Source organism: Stegodyphus dumicola, chromosome 1, assembly GCF_044657685.1.
Source record: "Stegodyphus dumicola isolate Sdum_Otavi_A_Nest chromosome 1, ASM4465768v1".
In the NCBI taxonomy this organism is placed as follows: domain Eukaryota; kingdom Metazoa; phylum Arthropoda; class Arachnida; order Araneae; family Eresidae; genus Stegodyphus; species Stegodyphus dumicola.
In genome coordinates this window covers 187734960-187756556 of record NC_140768.1, presented here as the reverse complement: position 1 = coordinate 187756556, position 21597 = coordinate 187734960, and the positions used below count along the sequence as shown (strand labels likewise).

The 21597-nt window shown below is 34.4% G+C and overlaps 1 protein-coding gene across 1 annotated transcript in view; it reads right to left on the bottom strand.

Annotated features, from left to right (window-relative positions):
- Positions 1-2280: 2280 nt before the first annotated feature.
- Positions 2281-21597, bottom strand: part of LOC118205932 (uncharacterized) — an 82318-nt gene continuing 63001 nt past the window's right edge. Inside the window, exons 3-5 of the mRNA XM_085823993.1 lie at positions 16457-16959; positions 12146-12765; positions 2281-2513 (exon numbers count right to left, since the gene is read on the bottom strand). Of these exons, the coding sequence (XP_085680119.1) occupies positions 2326-2513; positions 12146-12765; positions 16457-16959 (1311 nt within the window). The 3' untranslated portion in view covers positions 2281-2325. The remainder of the gene's footprint in view (positions 2514-12145; positions 12766-16456; positions 16960-21597) is intronic.

The following is a 21597-nucleotide window of genomic DNA, read 5'->3' as shown; positions in this document are numbered from 1 at the left end:
ACTGCAGCACCCCCTATTTCCACTTATTATTATTTTTAATATTTAATATAGTGTGCCCTTTAGTCTTTAATTCTTTCTTTATACTTTTACAATACATAATCCTTAAGCTTAATGTCAGTTGCCATCCCCTACTTTGTGAAAAAGGTACGAAATTCTTTGTTTGGAACTGCGCACTTTACAGTTCCAGCGACGTGGTGTTTGGCTGTTCTGCGCACAGAAAACAGCATGCGAGCTGGGTAGCGAGAAGTGCACTGTCGCTCTTGCAGTGCCAAATTTCTGGCATGTTGTTGGAAACATGATTTCTTTTTACTCCGCACGTGTGGTATTCCTCCACAAGGTGGAACTTTATCATACGGACCATAAACAGAGTTCATGAAAATTTGCAACCTTTAAAAAATTGCCTTACTGAAATTCAATCAACATCAAATGCAGATCAAACTATTGCAAAAGCAACAGGAATTAAAAAAAAAAAATTATATGATGATAATTTCAAGTTTTGGTTAGAGCTTTTTTATCAGATTGAGACATCTGTTGAAATAATACACAACTAAATGCAATCCAGAGAAATTAGTATGTTGTTTAAAGTTAACAAATATATAACAAATTTCAAAACTTCTATTTTAGAATCAAGAAACTCAAAGTACTGTAAGAATTTTCAAAGACACTGATGGCAGAAGCTAAGAAAATATGTGACTTTATACTATGTATTGATATAATGCCCAGATATTCTTCCACTAAACACTTAACAGCTGCTAAATTGTTAAACAAGAAATGCTTCGCTAGTTTTAGGAATGAACATTCTACAGAAGAAATAGTACTGACCACTGAAGCATATTTAATGATTGACAAAGAAAAGCTTGAAACTGAACCAGAAGTATTCTATTGTATGTCTGATATCCATGAATACTGCAAATTAATTGAGCTACTGAAATTTATCTTCGAAAAATAATCTAGATGATGTTCTTAGTGAAATTACGAAACAGATAAAAATTCTCTTGATAGTTCCCATGACTACATCAGAGGCAGAACGCTGCTTTTCAACATTGAAAAGAATGAAAACTTTTCTAAGAAGCACTAGGAATTCGGAAAGACTAAATGCGCTTGCATTGATTTCAATACAGAAAAATTTCCTCAGTTGTCATCCAGAGATCAAGGATAAAATTATTGATCTTTTCGCACAAATTAAAACAAGAAGAATGGATTTCATGAATAGACAAAGATTGAACTGTAACAATTTTGGTTGAAGTAATTAAGAAATGTTTAATTTATTTCTTGTAAGATTTCATGAAGTTTCAAAATAAATTTTCTTTTTATGCATGTTTATTTCTTTTAGACAATTTTAAAACAAAGGTTAAATTTTTTGGAACAGCACCCCCACTAATTTTAGCCACTGCTGATAAAGCAGTGCAATTTGCCTCATCCATATGATAAACCTTACAACAGTAAGAAAATATGCATACTAAGAGTCAATAAAGTAAAAAAAGAACTGAATTCAAGGGAGCAAACAATAAAACCCAAATCTAAGGATTTGGTTTTTCTGTACATATTTTGAAATCGTGGAATTTCTTGACCTGAAGAACAATGATGGACACAGACTTTGTGTAATACTATAACAACCAAATGAAGGGCATTGAGCAGATCGTAAGAAACTAAAGCATGTGACTGAGAATCTGTGGAATTGATCTTCAGCTGAGTGCTTTTTAGTACCCTCATAATGAGGATGAACCGTGACTTTAATTAGCACCACATTGTTCCTAAGTTTGAACTCAAACGTTTATTGAATCAATATTATGCCTGTGCTGAGTATACTGAATATTATTATTTGAATGTGCTATATTTGTCCTCAGTTTTGCTTCATTAGAAGCATTTTTTTCATGGCTCTTAATTTTATTTGTGAAATGAAGTATACCAAGAAGAAAAAGGTTAACCTTTCATTAAACCACCCTTTATCTAAAATGAAATCGAAAATGTATACCTACTTGCTTCTTGTAGCTGATTCCTTTTCCATAGTTTAAATTCTGCAAAATAAATTATGCCCATCTAATTCTGTTTCATTCTTATTTCACTAATATACACAGTGTAATTGAAGTATTTGATTTGTGCAGCATGTAAGCAAAGCAAGGATTTTGTTCAACTAAAAATTCAGTTTTGGTTATCATTAGATGTACTGTTTACAAATCATTTTCTTAAAAAATGTTACCGTTCATAATTATCAAATTTAGTAACATGTATTAAAAGTAAAAATTCGCTAGTCTTTTGTAAGAATTAATTTATAGCATAGCAAGAAGCATAAGTTATTTTAATAAGTAATTTTTTTTTTACATTTCATAGCTTTCCAGTTTTAATTTTTCTTTTGTTTTTGGCTCTTTTTCGCTGAGATGGTATGACTTGGGTCACACAGTTATTTCTATAACTAGGTAGTGGTCGTAATGCAATATGGGCAGGTTTGAGATTGTAGAAAGAGTTAGCTGCAGTAGAGCTTCGTATTCCATAAGAAAAGTACAATAGCATACCTGGAAATAGGAAAAAAACAATTTAATGTGAATCAAGTGCCATACATCAGCTCATTCAAATAAATATGAGTATATATATGACATAATTATCAACAGTATATTTGGTAGGGAGATCATTCTGTGAAATGGCTAAGCTGACCTCATCATTAATAATAAAATAACAATACAGTCAAAAGTCTTTAATCCGGACTCGTCGGGACTTCGGCGATTCCGGATTATCGGTTTTTCCGGATTATAGATCATCAATTTAAATCTGGTAAGATGGCATGCAGAAATTATAAAATTAAAAATATGAAACCGTAACTTATGAAATAAAGAGCAATTATGATCTAAAGGGTATCAAAATTTACAAAAAAAAAAAAAAAAAAAAAAAAAAAAAAGGTTAATATTTATTTGTTTACTTTATTAAACATTTCTTTCAATGCACGCCTGCGTAAAGCATACATTACGCATAATCGAAATTAGAAAATTGCAACCAGAAAACTATTTGATGTGTATTCGTGATATTTATAATGACGAGGAATTTGATTTAAATCATATCAAAGACGGAGTACATCGAGATGAAATACTACATTTAGTAAGGAATTATAAGCCGAATAAAATAAAAACATCTGCTCTGAAGATAAGGATTGTGCTGACAGGTCAACTTCCAGTTCATTGCGCGCCGCGACGTCCCCCCTCCCCGCAGAGCAGCATGAAATTGATAAACAGATTTCGGAATAGTTAGAGAAACAAATCACCTCTCTGTCACTTTCTTCATGCCTTTATCCATTTTTTGCAGCAATTCCACTTTTTGTTTAATGGACATCGAAACATGCTTTCGCTTTGTAGATCCTTTGGCAGCTCCAGAATTGGAAAAACTTTTTGACATACTCGAAAGTTCAAGCTTACTTTTATAAAATTGCTCTAACAGTCTGCAAAAAATAATAAGCCGGATCCAATTAGAAGCTTAAGGAACAACGCAATCTGCAACTTTAACTGAAATAGATAATTAGATAATTTCAGCTTCTACTGTCCGTTATACATTAAAAGCGCATTCGTAAAGGTATTATGCGCATGCGTTAACACATTGCATGCTCAGAAAGTTTGCAGCTTTGAGGTCCGGATTAAAGACTTTTCACTGTATATCTAATAAACAGGTTACAGTGCCTACCCTTTAAACACATGAATACATCTGCAAAATATCGATACACATTAATTATTTACAGCAATTTAAAATGCCCTAAAATTCGCACAATGATTTGATTAAAAACAAGAAAGTTCATGGTTTTTTTCCTATGAATTATTTCATCTGTGCAAACTATAACAAATTTTACTTTTTTCAGTGAATTCAATGCAGTTTCTTTCAGAACACATTTGTGCCCAAAATTTGCATATATTTGAGCATAAAGACTTGACTGTAATCAGAATATGTTGAAGAAGAATATTATGATACATGGGTAAATTATATTTCTTACTGGAAAATAAATGTGCTTCCACTTGAAAGGCAAAAACCTGAAATATTTTTCAGTTATACTGCCTGGTAAGTGATCTTGAAATGTGTACTGATAACTTAACATGCTAACTAGGTTATTTATCTAAAATTCTTTTGGGCTAACATAGCTTTCATCTTGATATGTGTGATAATAAACTGATTGAATGAAAATGGGAAATTATTAGTTTTAAAATGAATTAAAGGGAACATAAATGAATTTCTTACCTATTAAAAAATAGCGATATGAAACATACGAGTTTAATTTTAAAAATCATTAAATAGATTTTGATAGATTTTTGATGAATGTAAATGGTTTCTTGGATATTAAATTATGACCTGACAAAAACTTTCTGAAAAACTTCAGGGGAATTAATCTTACTGAATTAGATTTCCTTGAAGTTTTCCAAGTCCAGCGAAGCTATCGATTTCATTTGTACAGACAATTCATAGAACGAAAAAATTTAACTCATTGTGCATTTGCCCGAAATTGAACCTGATTATTAGTACACTTGTGTTCTTATTACTACAGCAAGTGAAAAAAAAATGTCTTTAATTCTTTAGAAGTTGATCATTTTCATTCCAATCCAGTTTTTTCTGAAAATGTTGGGGGGGGGCATTTCATAACATTACAATCTTGATTTCTGTTTTGTTAAACATGAAATACTAGGAATTTTGCTTCTTTATTGCTATTTTTCTATTTAAATGCATATTTATGGGCTATTATGCAGAATAATTTTGCTTATTGAAGAAAAGAGACTGAACATCGTTCCTCCAAAATTATTAAAAAGTATTCTGTAAAACCAGCATCAAATTAAGTTTTGACTAATTTTACTTTTAGTGCCTATCTCATATATACATATATTCATAATCAAGAAATAAAAATTAAATCAAAATTAGATAATGAAGGGAACAACTTTCCAACAGGAAATACTCATCTCGCAATTCATAAAATTTAAATAATTTTAATAAAATATATCAAACTGTTGAAAATTTCTTGGTCTTTTCTAAGGGAGAGACCAAACAATTTTCAACAGAACCAGGATTATATCTAAATGACTAATAAATCTGAATTATATCTAAATGACTGTGAATTCTTGAAATGCTTAAAAAATTTAAAGAAAGTGCCAATTAAAGTAATTAAAATGCAACAAAGTAAAGATACTTTCAATTTAATTAATCATCATTGATATAATCTTACCCAACGTGATACTAAAATAAAAATTTTGTTAAAAAAATCAATTTAAGTAAAAAAAACTGGGAAATTAAAAGCAATGTGCTAAATAAGTTTCTAATCAAAGAACAAGCAGTATTTCTAAACTTTTTTGTAAACCAAAAGAAAATTCAATTTTAATTATGTTTTATTAATTTTATTTTATTGAATTATTTTTGTTTCCATTTTGAGTTGGTCTTGATGCGAGTATTTCCTGCTGGAAGTTGCCCCCATTTCGCTATCTAATTTTGATTTAATTTTTACCTTTTGATTATTCAATTAAATTCGCTGCATACTGCATGACTCCAAAAATATATATCATCTTATTTTAAAATTTCTCAACTTTTCTTTATATTTATATACAGGGTGCCCAATAAAGTCTGGTATCACCCGTTTAATATGCGAACGTCTGCAACTATAGTCGTATAAAAGGGTATCTACGTAAAGTAACTATGCGCTGCTAGATGAGATTCTTTACAGTACCACCTGGTGGAAACTGGCGGAGTTAACATTCCTATCTCAAAAACGGTTGTAAAAACATTGGAATTTTTTAGAAGCAGGCAAGACGAAAAATTAGCAATCGCCCTCTCCGGGAATCGAACCACAGACCTCTGAAATACCGGCTCAGTGTGCTGACTACTACACCACGAAGGCACGCTAAGAGGGCGGGGGAAATACTCTTAAAGGGCGACTGGGGTTTTCATCCAACACCCTTTTAATTCGGGCGTCACTGTAGAGACATTAGGTATTTTTGGGGGAGCAGCAGGAGAGATGGAAAATTAGCAACGCCTTCGCCGGGAATCCAACCGCGGACCTCTGGAATACTGGCCCAGCCTGCAGAACCACGAAGGCACGTTAGGAAGGCAGGAAATATACCTTATATATTCCCCTTTTTAAAGGGCGACTGGAGATTTTAGGGGACCCAATCGCCAAATCCTGGGTGTGGAGAATCCTCCTTCAACACCCTTTTAGTTCGGGCGCCACTGTAGAGACATTAGATATTTTTTTGGAGGCCGGAGAGATGAAAAATTAGCAACCGCCTTCGCCGGGAATCGAACCGCGGACCTCGGGATATCGGCCCAGCGTGCATAACCACTACACCACGAAGGCAGGCTAGGAAAGTGAGAGAAATACCTTATACGGACCAGAGCTCTGGTAGTTCGGTCCGAGATTCAACCTCGCGCACGGGCTAGCTGCATGGGCGTTTTCGTGGTTTTCCCCATGTGTAACGTATTAATACGATCCAGTTTTCTTAGAAAGTCCTTCATGAAGGCATCCCTCCCTTCCGTGTAGTGCCTTAGGGTGGAACACGTAAATAATATTAAGCACTTCGTGCACATGAATATTAAAAACAGAACGTTTTAAACGCGTACTGACTTTTTTTCTTTCTAAGATAGTTTCGTTCCAACTAGTTATCACAGGATACTTTTATTTTCTATGTGCATACTTCTCTCCGTCAGCTGAAATGCACAACTGAGTGTTTGTTAGAACTTCGCGTTGCACATATTGTATTACATTTTGCACAAGCATCTACATCGTTGAAGGATGCGTTATATTCGAAAACAAACCCTTGAATGCTTTTATGAATGGCAGTAGAATAGGTGCCAGATTGATGTACAAATTTGCAGTCTGGTTGCGTCGAATAACCATGACAGTGCTTCTGCTGTCATATGAAATTGGTCTTTAGACCATACCTCCAGGTGTATGTCTAGGCCGCAGACAGGTTGGTTACAAGGAAGGCTCGTCCGGTTTTTACGGACCTTGAGTTGCAGGCGCTCACATAGCCTCTTTTCGACACACGGCTGTAACTGCCACCACGGTAGAACCGGCTTTCATCAGAAAACACAGATCTCCACTCCGTCCTCCAATAAGCACTAGCTTGACACCATTTATGTCGCAAACGGCACTGATTTCGAGTCGGTGGAATGCACACTACAGGGCGTCTGGCTCGGAGATGTCCTTCAAGTAACCAATTTGTAATATTTCGTTGTGCCACTGTGGTACCAACTGCAGCTCGAATTTTTGCTGCAAATGCAGTATGATGCGCCACAGACACACGGCGGTCTCAGTAGTGGCACGTGGCCGCCCGGAACGAAGGCTTTTTGAGCCAGTAACTTCCTTTGACCACTGCTACCAACAATTATGCACAGTGGGTACATTTCTGCGAATGTCTTTCTGTAGTATGGCAGAAAGAATATCCAACTTCTCAGCCCTATTACACAATCTCGTTCAAACTCATTGAGCTGTTGATATTGGCTTCTTCGTTTTCTTAAAGGCATTGCTGACTAACATCAACTCACTACATCAAATCCCAACGATAAATAACGCTCACGAACTTTACGACGTACGTATTTAAAGAAAACCGTGCATGTTTACAGTGGCACACTTTTGCGCCTAGCTGGAAAAATGAATAGACGTTATCCTTCAGATGTATAAACACGCCTACCAAATTTCGTTTATCTAGCAGAACTTCTTCTTGATATTAGGATTTTTTTTTTCCGCCAGTGTATATGTAGTAAATGTTATGTTTTTGGCTAATTTCGTTTTATAATTTTCTGGCATTTTTATACTCTGCAGATCCTATGTAAGGAAAACTTATGTTTATCAAAATACTTAAATATGATGAAAATAAAATTAATAATCAATGTACATGATTTCATGTGGATAAACTTACTAATATGCCGTATATTGGTGTAAAACAAAATTAAAAAATTATTAACCGATTGAGCATTATTTGAATCAGTTAGATTAAATCATACTGATTATTTGAATCAAATAGATTAAAAGAATTCAGATCAAATAAAATTTTAAATAAATTAAAATAATTCAGAACAAAAAAATAAAATTTAAGAAGAAAAATCATATTGAAAATCACTACAGACGAGGGAATAAAACTTACGCAATTTAACTAAGTTAATAAATTAAATTTCTTGCTGAAAAACACGTTCCTTATTAAAGGCTAAAAATTTAAAAATCGATGGATCTGGTGAAAAATCTCGAATCTTCCGGTAAAACCGGCACAGTTGGCAGTTATGGCAAGCATTAGAAGAAACGTCTTTCCCACAAAGCAACCGAAGTCTTTATAATACAACTAAAATGATGTGTTCTGCCTCTTTCCCTTCAACCAACGCAAGCCAATTATTTCGCACTATTTCCCCAATTTAATAATTAAATCAATCAGCGTAGCGGCAACAGCTATGCTACTGAGCGTCAACTGATGAGCTTATCTATTACATTCCACCTCCTCTGAAATGCCTTAGACGAGCTATTGTTATAATCAAATGTTATCCATCTTGTATATACAGCTTTGCTCTAACAAATACTTGTGCACGTGCTAGACTCATCACCGATACAAAATCTGCAGCGCCACTTACTACTCTGGGATAGAGCAAGTTTTAAGCAAACTCTGTTCGCCTGAATAGTCTATAGATCGCAATACTTGAAACCCACCTTTAACTTAATGGGGGGGGGGGGCATATGAAACCATCTTCGGTTTAGGATTTCTTGATCTCAAAAGAGAAACCCCTTGTGGGCATTCAGTTAGCCTTCGGAAATATCTTAATATTTCTTGATATATTTGAATGTGTTACAATGGCATATTTGAACAATCCAAAATCTAGCGCCGTTTGTATTGATGTCAATGGTCGGCAGTTTAGACAATTGTTATGAGATGCATCTAGCAGACCTTTGCAAACTTGCTATAATACCACACTATCCCTTTATTTCGTCTCTATATATTAGTATATATATCTAGAGATATTACACTACTCTGAAGTCACACAGCTCTTGAGCAAAGCGCCGTACCGCAGTGGTATTCAATCTATGGGTTGCGAAAAATAACAGAATATTGTAAATAAATATGTTGAATACAAATAAATCATTGAGAAACTTTTTTGAGAAAGAATTTCTTTTTTAAAATGTGAAATTTTATTAAATTCTGTAGAGATTACTCTGTAGAATTTATTAAAAATTATTAAATTCTAGATTTAGTCTATTTTTAGAACAGTCTATTTTATGCATACTTTTAGAATAGCGACTTCATTGAGAGGACTCTATATCTTTGAAACCTTTCTTCTAAAATCTAATTTAGTCTGGGTATGCCTCGAATGATGTTGTGTACTGTCTGTCTATCACAGGAACAGCTCTCGACAGATAGTTTGAAGCTGTCTGTTGCCGTAGAAACGAGCCCTAAGCCGTTTTTCGTAAAGGTGTCTTGAAGATTTGCTTTTCAGTTTGTGCATTTAATGACGAATTGAGAATTGGCTTCATTACCGAGGGCGATTTTCGCCCAAAACAAAATAACAATAAAACATTAATTTGGCTCACTCCTACATAAAATATACCAGCTCAGCTGCTATTTTTTAGGAACCACAATAAACTAGTACTAGATATAATGGCGAGGGCACTTTATTCTCGTAGATAGACAGTGATATCGCGTTTGTTTCAGGAAAAAAAAAAAAAAAAAGAAAAAGAAAAAGAAAAAAAAAAAACGAGCACGTCAACGAGTAATGAGAGCGCAGATTCTACTTACCGTTAAGTGGACGTGGCACATTTGTGAGTTTAATTATAATTTTGGCATAAAATTTAGTACTTAACTTAGTGTATATAAGTGTACCTGTTAAGTGGACTGCTTTGAAAGTTACAAATTTATGTTTCCTTATGGATAAGCGGAAAACAACTGGAAAGATAATTGAAAAAAACATACCATGAAGGAAAAAATGGCGAGAAGAATGCTTTAATTTCGTCTAAACTGATCAAACACGTTCGAACGCTTCAGTCTTTACATAGTCGAGACATAAAGAAGTAAAAGCAAACAAAGAAGTTCGTAAGTTTGACAATGGAAAAAAAAGTAAATAAAATGTGGTTTCGTATGTACTGAAGATGATGAACCAACATGGCAATTCTGTTAAACGAGTCACTGAACTCAATTAAACTGCAGAAGTATATTCACCAAGCACCTGCAATCCAAACATAAACCCACTAAACCATTTCAGAAAAAAACTAGGTATCTGAAATGTAAGCAAAACTTTATGTCTGCTTTTACAGATATTAATAAAATAAAATTGGAAGCTTCTTACTAAATAAGCTATCGTATAACTAAAACTAGTAAGCCATGCTCAATAGCTGAAGATTTAAGTTATTCCACCAGTTCAAGATATAGTAAGCTTTATGTCTGGTGAAAAGGAAAAGCAATAGATGTATCAAATACTACTCTCCGGATACAAAAACTGGTCTCATATTATGCGAAATGGAAGATAATCTGGACAGCGAAATTATAATCAGAATCCAAAAAAGTAAAAATTTCAGTCTTCAGCTCGAAGATTCCACCGATTTCCAAAACACTGCACAATTAATTTGTTTTGCAAAATAGGTATACAAAAATGAAGTCATTGCAAATTTTCTTTTTGCAAGAAACTGCAAAAGTCTATGGGAGAGGAAATGTTTAAACTGGTAAAACTGCGCGAGGGTAGGCAGTGATAGAGCTGGTGGCATGGTAGAGAAATACAGCGGAGATGTTTCTCCCTAATGCAAAAAAGTCTCTCCCAATGTAGCATGGGTTCGCTGCATGATTCATAGAAAAACATACCATCGAACTTAAACGTCTGTCTCAAATACTGGAGTTAAAATAATAAATTATTTAAAGGAGCGTTCTAAAGGATTTTTTTCTCAAAAATGTGAAGAAATGGACAGTGAACATGCAGAGGTGCGTTGGCTTCGAAGGGTAGGGTCCTAATTAAACTATTTGAAATTAAAGATGAAGTGTTTTTGTTTTTAATTGACAATGATAATGATAAAAATTCGTTACAATTAACTGATGAAGAATTGTTATGTAGGTTAGCTTACTTATGTGATATTTTTCTCAGATTGAACAAGCTAAAAAGTCTTCCAAGAACAACAATTAAATATATTTATAGCTAATGATAAAAATCAAGCTTTAGAAAGAAAATTGATTTCTGTTTCTCATACTGCAAGGAGATTAATTTCCCAGAGGATGCATTTTCGGAGATAAATTCCTACTTAGAATATTTCTTACGAAGAACAAATTAGATGTTCTTCAATCGATTTTTAAAGATATAACAACTCATACGGAAGATCTTAAATATCAATTTAATATATTTTTTCCGGAAGTTGACTTCTTTTTCTGACTCAGAATGGATCCGAAACCCTTTTCAGAGTGTGTTACCCAAAAATTTGTCATTTCATCGAAGCGGAAAACTAATTGTGTTATCTTCTGATCGAGAACTAAAATTTGTTTTCAAAGAGCTTGAACTGAGAAATTTTTGGCTTTAAGTTCGAAGTGAATATCCAGAATTGTTTGATGCAGCTGTAAAGGTATCATTACCATTTGCCTCATCATGAGAGATGTGATTTTCCCAATTTCTGTATCGAAAATCTAAATACCGAAACAAAGGAGTTGACTAACCTTTAAGACTTAAATTGAGCAAAACAGAGTCAGAAATGTCTCTGAAACAGCAACAGATCCCCCCCCCAAAAAAACAAGCTTATAGGTCTCCCTAAATGCTTTCTTTTTATAGCTTTTTAAACTTTTATTTTAATGTTTCTATATATGCCATGTTTTAATTTTGATTTATAATTGATTAATGCTTGTCAAAGTTTCAACTAAATATTTGATTTGGTAACTACACAGTTGATTTTCAGTATATTTTACTTGCTTTTTGTTTTGTAGGAAATAAAAAAGTAAATTAAAAAAATCGGATTTTTAATATTACCTCGCGGCAGTTTTTGAGTAATTAGATTATTGATTGTTTTAATTTTTGGGTCAGCATGCTGCCTCTATGTCTCAAATAGGATTGCACTGCCAAAATGTTTGAATACCACTGCCGTACCGCATTCATTCCAATGGCAGTTTGTTTCTTCTAACTTTCCGAATGTGCCACGTAGCGTTGTCGCACCTTTTTTAGGATATGAACTATGTAGTACACTTACCTAATAAAAACCATCCAAGATATGTAGACCACACTTGCTTCAGGCAGTTTACCAGTAAACAATTAGAAATGAAAGAAGCGATACTAGGAATCCAAGGCATACTTGGTGACTGAATACAGCAACCTTTCGTTGTTCTGTGCCTTTGATTCTGCGGTAAGCAAACAAGAATTCCTTGAATACCGGTTGAAAGTAATATGCACAATAGCACTACAATGATGATTATAAAATAGTCGTCCGTTTGCACAAAATTCAGCGTCACTGATGCAATCAGCATGATCACAAACAAAGCTGCTATAACAAATTTAGCACGGAAGGAACTTGTTGGCGTAGGCTCTGGAACATGTCTTAACAAATCTGGGCCATCAAGCGTTGACATATTGGCAATTCGTGCTTGGTCTTTGTATTGCTGGACCACAGAATCGACATCCGTGTCGGAACTCGATTCTGTATTGTTTTCATCAATGCACGTTGTCGACATCTCTAAATTATCTGTAACATCATAACCTGGATTGTTCGTATATTGAGATTCTTGGCTTTTCTTCCGTGAGCGATCATGTGATAATGTCTTTGCAGATGTGTGGAACATGGGTTCATACTGCCAAGAAGTATTGTCTTTATACCTTAAAGAAAAAAAACATTCAAGTAGTGACATAACTATAATATAACCAATACAATTCTGAGTAAGTAAAATTGATTACTACTGACAGAACCCATCAAAAGTGAGTTTTTTTCAGTTTTTCATAATTCAACCAAATTACTTTGCATCACTGCTTATTGTTCAAAGACAAAAATGAAACACAAATACAGTTATGTTCAATATTTATTCCTGGGTTAAGCTGCATGTTCTTGGAGAAGGAATGCCCTCCCAAAAGTTTCATCTCGCGCCTATAAAATTAAAACTTTCTCTGTTACGGAATCACAACGAGCGTGACAGAAAGTAGAAATTTAGGCGCCATCTTTTTCCTGTAACATTTTTGCATAAATGCAATATAAATTAATAAAAGCCTAACATTTAAAGACAACTGCAAGATCATTTAAATGATATAGGTTGAATGTGTAAAAGCTTAAACAGCGCCAGATGACAATACTTTGTTTTAAGGGCTAAAGATATATTATGCTCTATTAATAACCTTTTTAAGCTCCTGGGAGCGAAAAGGGATCAGAAACTTTAACATTGCAGTTTACGAAATTAGTCTGTAGTCTGTAAAGACAGACTGGAATAATTTTTAAAATCCTTATTTTAAGTTTTACTAACGTTTATTTTATTTTAAAACTTTGCTATCCTCTCTGATTTTCCATTTTCGGCCTTAATAAGCGCGAGTAGGAATTTTAAGTTAATGATTTGCAATCTGTAAAGGTATTTAAGAAGTAGGTTTTAGCTAAGAGAGGAGAGAACCTCCTTGCTGCCCTGCCACGCGTGTGCTTTTCCAATGCTGTCTCGAAAGATGTTACAATAGTTACAAAAATGTACCATTCAGAAATTTCGCTCCAAGGATGCCTCCTCCAGTAATTCTATAATAGCTACATACTCTGTAATGGTTCAGACCCAAGTAAATTCCTATACGTAATTTCACGCCAAAATATTTTAATTCCCCCCTCCTCCCGTTCTCTATTTGACTTTTTTTTTAAATTTATTTTTAACTTAATATGATTCTGTCAGTTTCTTAAGGCACCCATTTCTCGGAAAGTACGTTATCATTTGTCGCTGGAATTTTTGTTAGATTTTTCTAGTTGCTAAAAATTTTCATTTCCTAACAGTTTCTAAATTTTAACATGGTATATGTTACACATATTCACTATAGTTTTAACTGCGCGTAATTATTTTCCTTTACATATTCGAGCACTTCTTTTATGTATGGAAAAAAGAAAAAGGAAGAATTTAAGTATGGGATTGACAAAACTAGTTCGAGAGCTTTCTAAGGCACCCAAATCATTAATTAATTTTTACAAATAGTCATCATAATTCGAGCCTTAGGAAGACAGCTCCGAAACGTTGAGGTAAGGACGCAATCTAATTTCATAAATCTGTCACTAGTCACATCTGTACGACGCTCAAGTTAATATGAAAACCGAAAAGAAATCACAGTAAATTTTATTTATTTCTAGCCGTAATATATCCTATTTCAGAGTCTTCAAACTTGATTGACTTCGAGAACCCTAAAGGTATGATTTTTTAGGAAGGATAGACTCCTGTCGTCCACAGGAAAGGAAATGTTAAAAAGGCACTAAGAAGCATGTCAATATTGTGCGCCGTTTATGTGAAAAACTAAAAGAAAATCATTTTTATATTTGATAATATTTCTATTATTCAAATAATAACAGAAATGAAAAATATTATTTAATTATTTTAGATGTTTGCGACAAGTACGCTATCCGAAAATTGTTTCGAAGTTTTGGTTTTGACTTGCAGAATTCCTGGAAGAGGTCAGGAGTAAAATACTTTATCTTCCACGTGCCAGCGTGTTGCCATTCAGTAAACCCTAAGACACTTTAAAATTTTATCCGAAAGGTTACTGAGTAATAATAAACTAAGCGATTTAAAAGCAATAAACACAATTCTTAAGAACACGTAAGTTTTTGTTACTTATCAACACTACTTTATTATTTAAACATGTATATCAAAATCATGAGCTGTCTAATTAGAAATAGTCAATATTTTTACGAAATTACACTAACTGGATTCATTAAATCATTACATACATTTTCTTTTTAATAACAATTATTTTAGGCCGCTGGCCGCCTTGCGGCTTGTGTTTTAAAAAATAATATAGCGAATATAAAAATATGTGTGGCAACCTCTAACACTCGATCGGGAATTCTAAAGATATACTGTTTTAAAATATTTTGTACTTTTGCTGTTCAGTTGAATTTCATGTGGCGTCTCCGAAGAACATGATATTTAATAAATAAAATTAACACATATAAAATTAATAATAAAAAGACAAAAAATTTTGTTGTCAGCCATCTTAACTACGAAAACTGAATATTGATATGATGAATTGAGAAAAGACTGAAAAATATAAAGAATTCATGCCAAAACTTAACACTGCATCGAGAATTTTAAACATATGCAACTCTGCAGCTTTAAAAAAATTTCTAATTTTATTATTAAACTGCAAAAAGCGTAAATGCGAATTAAACGATCTTTAACAATAAATCTAAAAAAAAGTTAGAAGGAGCGAGTGCAAGAGCAGGCTTGTAGACTGTGAGGCTAGCGAGAGCATAGTAAACCTTAATACTTCTGAGCGACTGTTAAAATCTGAAACATTTCGGATTTTTTAATTTTTAGTCCAAAGGGGCTTTGTCCCTGAAGGACAATTGTTTTCGTTTTGCGACTTTGCGTTAAATCACTAAAAATGTCCGTTTCACTTTTCAAACTGTTGCTACCAAATGTTAGAGTCTTGCATTATATTTGAAGAAATTAAATAATGGAAAATATGCATAAATGTATGTATATTTCTCGCATTGTGATAAAACAACGGTACATAGAGCCATCGAATTTTGAATGACGTAATCCTCCTACGAATATGAGCTTGTGGAAGACCAAATTTGGAATTTGTCTTATTATCGATTTTATATTTTGTAAAACTTTAACGAATTTTCGATTAACAAACTCAAGGATTTCAAAGCGAGCAATGGCAACACTCTACGGGGAAAAAAAAATTATCTCCAGCGCGCGGAACTGTGTATCGGAAATTCTAAAGACATGCTCATTTTAAAATTATTTTGCGAAATTGCTGTTGAACTGAATTTTATGGTTTACGTGCAAAGAACATGATATTTAATAAATAAAGGTAACACACAAAACATTAAAAAAACGCCCCTTTGGACGTAATTTAAAATCTGAAACCTTTAAGGGTATTTTTTTTTTTTTTTTTTTAATTTTTATTTTCTTCGCACAGATTTCAGTAGTCATTATACATAATGTGGACATTATTATGGGAGAATCAGAATGCATACATTACGCAAAATGTGGATAGTATCGATTTATTGTCGCTCGATTCATTGACAAGGAGAAACTTAATTACCAAGGTGAGAAAGCCACATAAATTACTGCAAAAGTTGGTAGCGTGGTATATCTGTTTCAAAATAATTTGCATAATATTACCATATAATTTGTATTTCAAAATAATAGGCATAAATGTGTTCACGACAAGCAAACAATAAATAGTACTAATGTGTGCTGAAATATGCTAAAAATGTGTGCTGAGGCCAAAATTTCCTGGCTCATTTTCTTGTGGATTTTTGACTCAGTACTGTGTGGCACGACAGCTGGTTGAGAAATATTGACTTAAATAATTTATTCCTTACCTCTGGAGAAGGACAAGAAACGGAATCACACTGTTGACTAGAAGAGGATACACCACTGCTAAGCATATAATGTTGATTAGTGGAAGGAACACGGTGATGAGTGCAACTGCTATGACAATGATGGCTTGGACTAATGGCGAGATAATGGCAAAGCAGAACGGTTTCCACTTCTTCGAGAAATTCCGGAATAGCAAACCGTCAGTCGACATGTCTTCAGTCAGGAAATGCAGCGGATAGAAAGCCTCGATTCCCAGCACGCACAAGCTGATCATAAAGAGAATGTTTGAAACGAGAGCCACCGGATGTGTCGGTGGAACTTCCAGTGCCAAATATTTTCCCGACTTGGACGCAGCGATTAGGAATGAAAAAGTGAAAGCGACATCGAGGATGTTTAGAGGTCCCAGGACGGCGAAGGAGTAATGATTAACTCTGGCTTGTGGAATTCTTAGTATGCTCTGAGGACCGGAGAAAAACAATGTACATAATGCAGAAGAAATAAGTATCTAAAAGATTGAAAAAAAAAAATTCGGAATTAGGATAAAAATGAAAGTAAGAGCGATTTTGACGATTTGATATCGCAACCAACATTATTAAATATAATTCAAACATTAATTAGTTTTGCAAAGCAATAAGATGCACAATGGCATTTATTATTATCATTCTTCTTTTCACTTTTATTTATTGAAAAAACACATTTTTAAAATGTTGTGCACTATTAGCGAGACAACTATGCAGTCGGTCACGCAAATGTCCTTTGCTCCTTAGGCTATGTGGATTTTGTTGGGCCACATTAGGGGTGCCTTCGTGGAGGGATTTCAGAGGGAAACTAGTTCGCATCCATGTTACGTATAGGATAAATAAACCATGATAATGCGCAGTAATAGCAAGCCCGATCACATGAATTTGAATTCAGATCGAAATATCAGTGTTCAGCGAACATTCAGCCGCTGATGGACATGGCATTAACAGGGTGTCCCGTTAGTCTGTAAATATTTTAAAAATTCGTAGAAAGGAGAAGTTGATAAGATTGAACGCGGTTTGCAACACAGTTATTCTCATCAACAGTTTTTTTTTTTTTTTGTGGGTGGGGGGGTAAAAGGAAAAAAAAATTACATCATGCAAAGAAAATGCAGAGGTATGTATGTATTTATTTACATCGGTAAAGGAAAATTTCTCTTATATCTGATTTCTGCTCGAGCTATTTACTTTGGTTTGATCTGTTATTTAATTCAATAAAATGACCTTTTATTCATTTGGTGTAGTTATTGAAGAGATGTATAAGAATCCGAAACTGCAACAATATAAACACTCGTAAATCCTCTTTTAAAAATGCATTCGTCAATCGCAATAATAATTCATGTGCACAGCGTTAAACATAGTTCTTTTTAGGATTCCTCACCTGTAGATCACTAGTGGCCAATTGCCCTGAAGAACACCACAGCCGTCCGATTTAATTTTAACGTGAAAAATTATTTACACATATTTAACATTGACAATATAGATCACCAGCAGTGGCTCATATTTCGCAAGAGGACACCCAGTTTATTGAAAACGGTTTTAGTCTTGAAAAAAGTTTCAAAATACTTAAGAAGTTGTAACGTTGCGCGCCTCCAACTTGCACGCAACCAAGGGGTGACTGTGAAAACTGTATAAAAGATAGAGTCTTGTGAAGGGTTTAAGTCCCTTTTTATTCAACGTAAAAATTACAATTGCGTGCTCTTGACGCTTACAGACGGCGCCAACTTGGCGGTCAAATAAAAATAATAACCTGAAAAGAAACTAAAGACAAGACTCTAACTACGAGGCTCTCTAAAATAACTAACTCACCGCGTTTTACAATACCGCTGCTAATTCAGCAGACTTGAAGCTCACTTGAACGATTAACACTACTTCCCGCCAAGCACATAGGCCGAAACGCGGGGTTCTTCAATTTCTCGCTAACTACCTCCGCGCTCGTAAAGTAAGAATATTACACACCGAACTCGTTTCCTTCTATTTAAATCATAATACTTCCGCTGATAATTTGAATCCTTGCGCGTTCTACTAAAATTTACATATTCTGGCATTGGCAATTCCAGGGGAAAGTAAGGCTTGACAGGAAAGATAGTTTAAACTTAAAATAAATGTTAGTTAAAATAAATATAAACCCTACATTTGCCGCTGCCAGAATTTGGAAAACTTGGAAGCAGGTCCTACAAACGACCTGTTGTAAGTTTCTCTAATTCTGAACTAACTGGCGAGAACCTCGTTTACACCAAAAAAATCTTATGTAACCACTTATATACTAAAATTCTGTTGATCGTTATAAAGCTCTCTTCTTACAGCAACTTTTCCTGGACTTCATCAATCAATCTTGGTCTTTCCTTCCAGCATCTGAAAGGAATAAGTATCAGTATCTTTCTACATACATTATAATTTACACTTTCTTGACACAATAAATTTTTGTTTTTAAACGATTCGTTTTTCTTAGTTATTGCTTACTTCACATTCATTCAATTTTTCAAGCATTAATTTAACTTTACCCTGGCTCTCCACCGTGTGTGGTGTCAAACGGGAATATTCGTGTTTTAGTCTGACAACACTTCCCCTAACCACCATGATTTGTTAGAATTCAACGACCAAATAGACACACCTTACTCGACATTCTACAACTCAATGAGCTACTTTAATATTCTTAAAAATTCAAATGTAGGTGGAGAACCCTACAAAACACATTCATTCTAACTTCCCCCTCATTCATCTTTAAACATGCAGGCTTTCGCTCTAAAGCATGACTTTATCTACAATTTAATACTTAAATTTTGACTTCATTGCTTTTAAGCATTCACTTTTAGCATCTACAATTTTATGCTTCTAGACTAAATTCTACTTTTACATAACATTCAAATATTTACATACATTTACAAAATTTTAATACATATGCTTTTTACAATTTACCATAAAATGAATAAGAGAAAATAAATTTTTACTTTACTCATTCTTCGCCAAGCTGGCGGCACTGAAAGTAAAATTCTTATTAATACAAGAATACGAAGTTATTTTTATCTTCGGCCAAATTTTGGCTTTAACATAACAGAATTAGTCTTTCGACCAACAGAAAATGCTTGTTTTTAGCTTTTACACTTAAAGAAAATAATACCTAAGCTAGCTAAATAAAGTAAAACAAAACTAAGTCTCAACCGAGACATATTGACTTTCGTCAAAACATAAAACTTCGTATTTATGCATAACATTTCGGAACAAAAGAGAAAAAAAATTTATAGAAGGTTTTAACTTATCTTTGAGTTTTCGATGCTTGAAACTCCGTCATTCGTTTTTGGCAAAATTGTTCCCAAGTTAGAGGTTTCATGGATCTCAATCTTCTCCTTATTGCCCTCCGAGTATCGTCCACACTTTTTCTTTTGCGTCCTCTACATGCTGGCCTCTTGGCGGAGTAATGGTCTGTTTGTTGGTCTTTCCGTTTTTCCCTGGGACGGCTGGTCTTGACGTCCTCCGGTCTGGAGTCCTTCTTGAATTTCTTGTGTTCCTCGTATTTTTGTGCCTCCTGTTGCCGTTTCAGTTTCCGGAACGGCGGCCTTGCTGGCACCTGACTCTGTGGCCGTGTGCGCGTTCTCCTTGATGTGTAATTTCTCCTGCTATCCTTTGTAGGTGGTGTTTTTCTCTTTACTACGCTTTCTTTACCCGGTGCACCTGTATTTTTGTTTTTCTTAAACGCCAGAGTTTGAAAATTATTTTTTCTTTTTGATACCGACGTCCGGGTTGTAGAAGGGCTAGGTCTCTCTTCAGTTCTCTGTTTCTTGGGTGGTGGAATAGTTGTTGTTGTCTCTGGACCTTCTATTTCGTTTAGACTTGAGTCCTGCAAGAAACTTTTAAGGATTTCAAAATCATTTGGATTATAGTATTTTTTCACCTGGTCGGGACTTGCTTTACAGATTTCCCCTCTCTCGTTCTTAAGATATAAGACTACTCCTTTGATTTCCTGAATTACATAGGGGCCTTCAAACTTTGGAGCTAGCTTTGCCATAAAATTGTCTGGGGCACTTGATAAAGAAAATTTCCGCTTCAATACTTTATCCCCAACTTTAAAATCTGCTTCACGGCGTTTTCTATCATAATATATTTTCTGCCTATTTCTTGCCGTATCCGAGGTTTTAAGCGCCTGATCAATTAGCTTTTGCACATCTTTTTGTGTAAACTCCTGCTCTCTTTGTTGCACAAAGAATAATTTATCTAAAGGCGTAATTAATTTTCGGCCTAAGAATAATCCTGCTGGAGTTTTTCCCGTAGTATCATGATGTGCCGTTCTTAAAGCATAAGCTAATTCATTTATGTAGCCATCCCAGCGCTTGTGATGTGTGCTAACGTAACTGCGAATTATTTTTACTATGTTTTTATTAACTCTTTCTGCTATGTTAGCCTGTGGTCTAAACGGAACCATTTTGATATGGCGTATGCCAAGTCCATTGCATATGTTTTCAAATATTTGACTAATGAATTGTTTTCCGTTATCGCTAATGACTTTTATCGGTGCACCGTATTTTAAAATGTATCTGTGTAAGAATGCATCTGCGACTGTTTTGGCTGACGCGCGTTTAAGTGGAACAATTTCTGTCCATTTTGAAAAATGATCTACTATTACTAAAAGAAAACGATTTTTATTTAACTCGCTCTGGGGGAAGGGACCAAGAAGATCTACGCCTAAAATTTCATTCGGAAATGTAGCGCGAGTGCTATTTAAGTACCCGGCCGGGCTGTAATTAATATCATTTATTAACTGACATTGATTGCAGGACCTGACATACGCCGTTACTATTTTGTATAATTGCGGGAAATATACCGCCTCGCGTACCCTTTTTAAAGTCTTTCTGACCCCTAGGTGGCCCGCTGTTTTTGCTTCGTGCAACTACTTCAAAATGCTTAATCGAAGCGAGGCTGGGATGACTGGCTTATACTCAAGATTTTCGTTTGTTGTTTTCGTATAGAATAATAAATTATCTATTATTTCATAGTTTTTTGCTCTATTTCTTATCGCATCGATATCTGTGTGCTCAAAGCTTTCGGGGGTCTTTCAAATAATCATAGATATTTCCAAATTCAGGATCAGCTTTCAGTTCAGTAATAACCGTATCTCTAGAATCTAA